At 41.7% G+C, this 8,733-nt stretch overlaps 1 protein-coding gene across 1 annotated transcript; it reads left to right on the forward strand.

Annotated features, from left to right (window-relative positions):
* The first annotated feature begins 4,010 nt into the window (after positions 1-4,010).
* LOC120437481 (E3 SUMO-protein ligase ZBED1-like) lies at positions 4,011-5,524 on the forward strand. Its single transcript, XM_039608070.1, has 5 exons — positions 4,011-4,154; positions 4,265-4,496; positions 4,594-4,731; positions 4,854-4,913; positions 5,001-5,524. The coding sequence occupies exons 1-5, from the start codon at positions 4,024-4,026 to the stop codon at positions 5,370-5,372; spliced, it is 933 nt and encodes a 310-aa protein (XP_039464004.1). The 5' UTR covers positions 4,011-4,023; the 3' UTR covers positions 5,373-5,524.
* The last annotated feature ends 3,209 nt before the right edge of the window (positions 5,525-8,733 follow it).

Below are 8,733 nucleotides of genomic sequence, written 5' to 3' on the forward strand. Positions count from 1 at the left end.
AACTGAACTTCCAAAACAGAGATCACCAAGATCACTTAAATTACACAATTGAAAGCACATGAGTATTGTTTGTGTATTTATACACAAGCACTCATATATATTCATTCAAGGTAACATTTGATACCTTTTCTTGCCCATATACGGAAGGAGTCCACCAAGGGCGGGGGGAAGAGGTGGTTGTTGCAGATTGGGCTCAGAGCAGAAGCAGAGACTGAATTGAAGTGACGCCGGAATTGATACCATATTTTTAGAGAGCCAATTAGAACAGGGTTGTCTGTGAATTGTAACAGGGAAACAGGAAGGGATTAAAATAACAGTGCTGGGAGTGAGGAGGAGAAACATGATTGAGCCTCAAGGCAACACCAAGAAGCCCGAGGATCATGCTGATAAAAAGCATGTAAACATAAGTTTAATTAATATGTATGTATGTATATGTAATATATAAATGGTGTGGGGGCAGGACCTTGTCCTTTAGAGTGTGTTTGTTAGATCCACTGAGTGACCAATCATTGGCTGGTCTGACCCTCCCCCAGTCTGTCTGCGCTGCTCAGACACCTGTGTGTGCCTGCAATTAGATATCGTCCATATTTGTCAGCAATCAATTTAGTGAGAGAAAAATTTATTTTATTCCTAATTAAAATTGCCACTCCTCTGGCTCTAATATCAAAGTTTGAGTGAAACATATGACCTATCCATGGAGGTTTAAGTCTTTTATGATCTTTGACTCGCAAATGAGTCTCCTGGAGAAAAACTACATCTGCATGGAGATGTTTTAAGTGACTGAGAACCCGAGATCTCTTTACCGGACCGTTCAAGCTTTTCACATTCCAAGACAGAAATCTAATTGTACTATTGTTAGTGCTATAACTAGCCATAAATATGTTTTACTGACACCCCCCCCCCCCGAAAAAAAACAAAAAAACACAGGAACTATAACTCAAGGTGTAACGAACACATCCGTGGGCAATAGTTCCCCCCACCCCACCCCACCCACTAGGTCCCATTTCTGAACTAAGGTGACCGCAGTTTATTCCCAACAACTTCAACCTCCTAGCCCAAACTCCTGCTACATAGAAACTCCATATAACCTTAACTTAGAAGTACTAAGTGTATATCCCAGTATAAATTGAACTTTCTAGGGATCAGTGAACATTAATTCAAAATATCACAAAAGAAACATAAGAACCACGTGTCGAAACGGTGACAACTAGTATACCATGAAATAACAGAAACATACAGTGCTTGCCTGCCTTCTCTGTAATCGTCCGATTGCCTGTAAGTCAACAAGGATTCAAGTCACTTTACTTGCAGCTGTCAGTCACTGTGGCCTTTGAGCTTCAGCCTCGTTCCCCAAGCCCTGCACGAACGTATCGGCTTCCGAAGTAGACGTAAACCACTTTTTCTCCCCTGTGGGCAGAACGATGCGCAGGTTAGCCGGGAAGAGGAGCGTAGGTTTAAATCCCCGCTATGGCCGTTGTAGCTGAGCTCGCTTATCTTACGAGCTTCACGGATTACAAGGTCTTTTATTTGGTACTGGTGAAATCGCAGAATAACCAGCCGTGGTTTCGTCGACTTCGGAACTGGACTCCGGTGCGCTCTGTCCAGCTAGGGCGGTGAGGGAAGCACCTGCGCTCCGAAAACATTGATGAGGAGCTGAGAAAAGAAAGCTGTCATGCGTGGGCCTTCAATGTCCTCAGGTAGTCCCACAAGTCGTATATTCTGCCTTCTGCTGCAACCTTCCAAGTCTGCCACCTTGGATTTTAGCCAGTTGTTGTCTTTGCGAAGCGTAGAGCATTCGGACTCTAATTGGTCCAAACGTTGGTCAAATTCAGTGTATGTCGATTCCAAAGAATTAATGCGTTGACTGTGGTCCTGCACTGCAGACTGCACACTGTCTAACTTAGAGGACAAGTCCTGAAAGGATGACTTAAAGTCCACTAGCAATGCAGCTCTATGCTCCTCGAGCATTAAGCTAATCTCGGCTGCAGTTAAAGGCGCCGCAGGTGTCGAGGTTTCTCGGTCTCGTTCTTGTCTGCCCTTTGACTTTGACATTCTTTAAATCTTCAGTAGTCGACAAAGGCAAAAGACATCCAAAAGTGGGAATCATAATCTCCAAGAAGTAGGTTCGTTAGGTAAATGCTGAGCCGTGTAGCGGAGTGGACCTAAAACACATCTACCCAGTAAATGCCATAATTGGAAGTCCTCAAAGCAAAACAATTCTAAAGGGAACATTTATTTATTTTTATTTTATAGGTATTTTTCTTAAATGTGTCAAATATGTATTTTCTCATCTAAATGTCCACTGAGCTGTGAGCCAGGGTCGGTAAAGTGCCTTAACATGGTTGCCAACCAAGAAGAAGAAGAAGAAGCTGTGAGCCAGGAGGAAGGGGTTAAGTGAGTCCTGAGTGATTCGCTTATGCTATGATTCAGCACAGCAAGGGAGGAGGTGAGTACCTCAAATGTGCTGTTAGCATGCTAGCTGAGCGATGCTACTGTGAACCGAGGAGCTATTGTCTTGATGTGAGCTTCTACTCAGGGTTTTTTCTTCCAGTTCAGAGCAGGAATGTTTTTGTTAATAAACTGGCTGTTATTTCCCCCCCACAATTTTAATCGAATGACGTCATCACGTTGAGTAGCGTATTTTAACCAGTAGGAAAAATGGCGCCTGAGCGGCACAAACGCTCAAAAGTCTGGTTACACTTTATGAGAAAGGATGACAACAGGGCAACGTGCAATACTTGCAAAGTAGAGATTTCATCAAAGGGAGGAAACACTACGAATATGCAAAAGCATTTGCTCAAAAAACACACCATTGCTTTCAAAGAATGTCGTGTTTTTGATCCGCTCCGCTCCACTAGCGAAGCTCAACCCAGCAGCAGCGGTAGCCTTTCCATGTCCTCTCCCGTTAATACTGCACGTAACTAATCAACCAGCATTATATATTATGTTAGCGCGATTTACCTTATTACAAAACCTGCTATTACTGTGCGTTGCATTTAGATAACCATGACGCTCAGATGCTGGCAGTTCTCGCTGCAGTCTACGGGTGGCTTCTCCTTTCACAGAGGCAGGGAAAAGTAAAATGACACAGGCCAGGATAGACGAATGTCAACGAGCAGTGACTAAATTTGTTGTAAAAGGCTTGCACCCTTTTGCCACAGTAGATGCCCCCGAGTTTTGGTAAGTGAATGTAGCGATTTAATTGTAGGGATGTTTAATGTTTAATGTTTAATTGTCAGGGAATGTCAAAGTTGCATGTTCTCCTCTTACCAGATGTTTCATCCGTTTCCATTTCTATATCTTTTAGAGAAATGATAAAGGCTCTGAACCCTAAGTACAAAGCCCCAAACAGAGACAGTTTAACCAACCACTTGATCCCTGCTTGGTATGCAGTCGAAAAGGCAAATCTGATTTCTCAGCTGAAACATGTGTTGAAGGCAGCCATCACTGCAGATGGATGGATAAGCAAGTTTTACTCAAGATCATTACCTCACAGTAACGCTGCATTATGTCAGGAATGGCCAGACTCATGAAAAAGTCCTCAAAACCAAACCAGTGTACCAGGCACAGACAGGGACAGCTGTAGCAGAGGAGATTGATGAGATCTTGGAGGAGTATGGTATCAAAGACAAGGTTGTGGCAGCCACTGTTGATAATGCGGCCAACATGGATGTAGCTGTCAAAAAGCTGCAAATTCTCAAGCTCCCATGCTTTGCACACACCCTGAACCTTGGAGCTCAGAAGCTCTACAACTGTCCTGCCATTTCCAACTGGGTGGCAAGAATTCGCTCTGTGATTGTATGGATGAAGAGGTCCCACATGGCAAAAGTGGTCCTGAAGGAGAAGCAAGAGTTGCTCTGTAAGCATATTAAATATTTTTTTAAGATTGTGTGTATATGTATATATTATAATCATTAGATCATGATCAAATTAAATTTATAAACTAAGATATGTGGGACCATATGGGACCTTACATTAGCATTTAAGTTGTGAACGTGTTACCCCTCAGAGCTGCCCAAGCATATGCTGCTCCTAGATGTAAAGACCAGATGGAACTCTTTGTATTTGATGATGGAGAGATTCCGCGAGCAGTTCCCTGCCATCCAGGCTGCAGCCATCGATCCACGGATAAGAAAGTCCATAGAAAAGGAAAGGTGAGCGGTGTTGAAAAATAATGATAACATGGCTTAATTTGGACTCAGGTTTTATTTTTGTTTGTTTTATGCAACATATCTGTTGTATTTTTGCTTTGTTAATATTGCAGACTGGCTAAACTGGGCAATGATGACTTAAGAAAAGCAGAGGAGTTTGTGGTACTCATGCGGAAGCACTACATCTCCACACTAGCAGTGTCCAGTGACAAAAGTCCGACCTGTGGTGAGATTTTGCCCATCCTGCAAAAGCTACAGCAACACTACACCGTACGAGAAGATGACTCTGCCTTCACAAGGAGCATAAAGGAGAACATTTGGAAAGATCTTTCCAAACGATACCAGGTACAATTGATGATTTATTTATCATAAATAAAATAACAGTTATAAATACTGAAGGACTGTCATGATGTCACATTTTCCTCCCTCTTAAAAATTTAAGGACGCTGATATCAAGAGCTTCCTGGAGGAGGCCACCATCTTGGACCCCCGATTTAAATCCAAAGTGGATAAGGATGAAGTCTGGCACAGGATCAGGGAAGCAGCAATTGCAGCAAAGACAGAGGCAGGAGCAGATGAGGTATTTCAATATGACGGTGTCTTTCACTGTAGCACATTTCCATTGTGGGAGTGAGACCTTTCATCTAAGGATCTGTGGTACTTAGTTTGATTTGTTTGTTTATTTGTCACTTTCTACTCAAGCACCTGGAGCCAGGACACACACAGGGAGAGTTGTTCGAAGATGAGGATGAAGAAGACTATGTAAGTTTAGTTCATTGTGATGATAATTTAAATGTCATGGATTGTCTATTTTTTGCTAAATTTTTTATCATGTCCATTTAATTTCAGGTGCCACCAGTAAAGCAAAAAAAAAAAAAAACGGCCTTGGAGGAACTCTTTGAAGAAGAGGACAACGAGCTGCAGTCATTCCAACAACGGCAGCCGATTCTTTCCCCGACCCAGAGAGTGGATCAGGAGATCCAGCTGTATAGAAGCCTAACCCCCATCCACTGCAAGGATAACGCCGCCCTATGGTGGTGGAGCAAGAGAGAGACTCTGCCCCTGCTGTCAGCACTGGCTGAAAGGTTTCTATGTGTGCAGGCATCCTCCACCCCGTCTGAGAGGGTGTTCTCCACAGCTGGAGAGACCATAAGTCCAGAAAGATCACGTATCCTTCCTGAAAAAGCAGATATGCTTATATTTCTGCAAAAGAATCTTTAATTCTCCATAGTTGATGGATGCAGAATTGCAAAGTGCACAGTTCCATTGGACTTGAGTTGATTGTATTTTTTGCTGGCTGATATAGTTTTATTTTTGAGTGCCCAGCTCATATATACTTTTAAAAAGGAGAGTGTGAATGTTACTGGACTTTCTTGTGTAATTGCCACTGAATAATTTATGTTATACTTTGTTATTGCTATAACAGAATATTTATTTTATTATTATTTTACATTTACAACTTTTTTTTTCTGGGGTCCTCGTGGCACCCCATCGTGGATCGCTTAAGATCTCACTGTTAGGTTTGTAAGGTTATGCTATTCCTACATTTCTGTCTTGTTCAAAGATAAGATATAAAACAAAGTTCAAAGCTAATCAACCTGTGTGTTCTCCTCTTTTTAAAAGTAAGAATCGATAAGAGAATCGATAAAGAATCGAATCGTTAAACAGAATTGATAATGGAATCGGAACCGTTAAAATCTTATCAATACCCATCCCTAGTCATGTACCTCATGCAAAATCTGCTTATATTTTGACTCATATTGATCCTCTGAGTGTAATGACACATTTGAATTTGAATTTAACAATGTTCAACACAATGACCCAATGGGTTTTCTTTATTTTGCTTTTGTTCTTTTTGCAGTATCACATCCAAGCATATGCCATCTGTCAGTGCGCCCCAGGGCGGCTGTCGCTACAATGTAGCTTGCCATCACCAGTGTGTGAATGTGTGTGTGAATGGGTGGATGACTGAATGTGTAAAGCGCTTTGGGGTCCTTAAGGACCAAGTAAAGTGCTATACAAATACAGACCATTTACTATTTATGCCCCTGTCGGTTGTTTTCTATTTTAATAATTGACTATTTTAAAATAAAAATCTCAGTCATGTGGACCAGGGTTTATTATCACACAATGTCATTTTGGACCATACTCTCTGTTATTGTTTTGATTGTGGCGATTTTCCTATGAAATATTTAATTGGCCTTTTACAATGGCCTTCAATGCTGAATGATAAGATGTTCCAATCATGTCAGAACTTGTTCTCCACTTCTTTCAGATGTTTGTTGTTACAGTGGAATCTCTTGTCTGATTTTTAACGGTTCTCGGTACTTCATGTTCTGGTATCAGTTCATTTCACAGCCATTTTATGACTTGGTTTGCGTCTTATCTCTGCAGGGTGTCGCTTCCTTCTATCTGGTGTCTGTCCTATATCACAGGAAGATTTCAATGTTTCCATTTCCATGTTTTTGTTGTCCTTTTGTCAGCTCCTCATGTCTGCAGAATCCATTTTCATGTCCCCAAAAAGACCGCCAATGTTGTAAACTTCCCTTTTCGGACACCAGTACACAGTCCTCCACCATCTCCTCCATGTGTGGGTGTCACCCACTGGCCCTTCATGTTCCTCTGAGTCTGTTTCTGCTCTCATGCGAAGCACCATGTGGTTGTTTTAACAAACGTCCACTATTCCATTTTGTTTGTTTTATCCATCATCTCACTAATCTTGTAGGCTGCTGCCTCTTTGTTTTAATCTTGTCATGGTCCTGGGTCATGTGACCCAGTATTCGGAGTTTCTTGGTGTGTTTGTTATTCTTTTTAGTCTAGTTTCATTTCAGTGTATCTAGTTACATTCTGCCATGTTTCATGTCCAAGTTTTCTTTGTTTGTCAAGTTCAAGTCATATCTGTTTCTCCTTGTGTTTCCTGTTTTATTTCGAAAGAGCTTTGTGTTTATTGTATTTAGTTTCACGTATCCTGTCATTATGTTAATTGTTGTCAGCTGTTTTCCCCATGTGATTCTACTTCCCTTGATCATTCCTTATGTGTATTTACTCTGTGTGTTTCCATTCAGTTAGTGTCAAATCGTCTGTTAACCTCACCACAGTTTTCATAGGTTTACCTCATTGTTTCACTGTGTTTCCTAGTTTACTCAGTGTTCATAGTTTTGTCATAGTTCTTTCACTGAGTGTCACAGCCTTCTGTTAACACAGTGTTCATAGTCTCCTTAGTTTCCCTAGTTTCATGTTTTTCTTCTGCAATCAGCCACAATAAAGGCTCGCTTTATTTTTGAAACTACGTTTTGTCTCCACTGTGTCTGCATCTGCGTCTACCTCATTCTTCACACCGGCGTACCCCGCCGTGACAAATCTCATCTTTTGTCAAATTATGGTAATGACTCCTCTGTTAGAGCATTCATTTGTCATTTGTCATGTCCGCTAAGTCTGTATAGATATGTTACCGTATTTTCACGACCATAAGACGCACTGTAGTAAAAGGCGCAGTCTCAGTTATGTGTGCCATTCCTGTATTTAACACACACATAAGGCGCACTGGATTATAGGGCGCATACAAGTACCATATGCGTATTTAAAAATAAAGCGGGAGCAAACCTGAGTTTGGTACTCACATTTTTATCATCAATCAAACCCATCAAAGTCCTCATCCTCTGTGTCTGAATTGAACAGCTGCGCTAAATCTCCATCAAACATTCCAGGTTCACTTTCTTCACTGTCAGTGTTAGGATGCCTGGGTCGACCCAGAGGTTTTGAGTTTGTTATCATTTATCATTTCTAGTCTCTGGTTTCTTAAGTTCTGTCTTATGGTTTATGTCTATGTTCTCTAGTTGCTCTGTCTCCCCTGTCAGCTGTATCCCCTTGTCAAGTTCGCGTCTCTGTGTTATGTTTCCTGTTTTACTTTGGAGGTGCGTGTCTTATGTTAATGTGTCTGGCTTTGCTTCCTTGTCTCGTTAGTTCTGATTTCTCCCAGCTGTGCCCTCCTTCTGTGTCTCATTCCCCTCGTTACTTCCCAGTGTACTTAAACCCTATGTTTCTTTGAGTCACTGTTGCAGCAGCTTTACTGGTGGAGATGGGAGAGATGCCATTAGGACTGAGAAGGGAGCAGCTCATACTTAGTTATTGGGCTAATTTACAGGGCAACGCGCAGGATCACCCAACGCATGACGTACTTAAACCTTGCTGGGAGAAAGAAAGGAGGGAAACGAAGAGCTTTGGATGGATTGTGGGGAGACAAGCAACAGAATTAAATCTGGATCAGTTAAACATTAGTCACAGAGTGCCGTTACCAGCAGTGCCTCCATGGATACTTCCTGATGCTAGCGTAGACTTAACATTGTTGACCAAGAAGAATGAGGATAAGGTATTTACTTTGAACTCTTGAACATAACTATAATACTGATCAATGTAAGCCTGTACTGCATGTACAGGCTTACATTGATCAGTATTATAGTTATGTTCAAATATATACAGACGCCTCAAAGAACACGACCGGTCAAATCGGTGTTGCAGTTGTGGTCCCAGAGTTTTCGGTGGAAATGGGTAAAAGGATTAGTGATGGGCTTTCTGTATACAC

This window comes from Oreochromis aureus, linkage group 3 (assembly GCF_013358895.1).
Source record: "Oreochromis aureus strain Israel breed Guangdong linkage group 3, ZZ_aureus, whole genome shotgun sequence".
Lineage (NCBI taxonomy): Eukaryota > Metazoa > Chordata > Actinopteri > Cichliformes > Cichlidae > Oreochromis > Oreochromis aureus.

What these genes read in the sequence shown, in the direction of transcription:
- LOC120437481 (XM_039608070.1), top strand. Translation starts at nt 4,024, where the DNA reads ATGCTGCTCCTAGATGTAAAGACCAGATGGAACTCTTTGTATTTGATG. An exon ending in AAGTCCATAGAAAAGGAAAG is followed by an intron (nt 4,155 to 4,264) that starts GTGAGCGGTGTT and finishes TTAATATTGCAG; the next exon opens with ACTGGCTAAACTGGGCAATG. An exon ending in ATCTTTCCAAACGATACCAG is followed by an intron (nt 4,497 to 4,593) that starts GTACAATTGATG and finishes TAAAAATTTAAG; the next exon opens with GACGCTGATATCAAGAGCTT.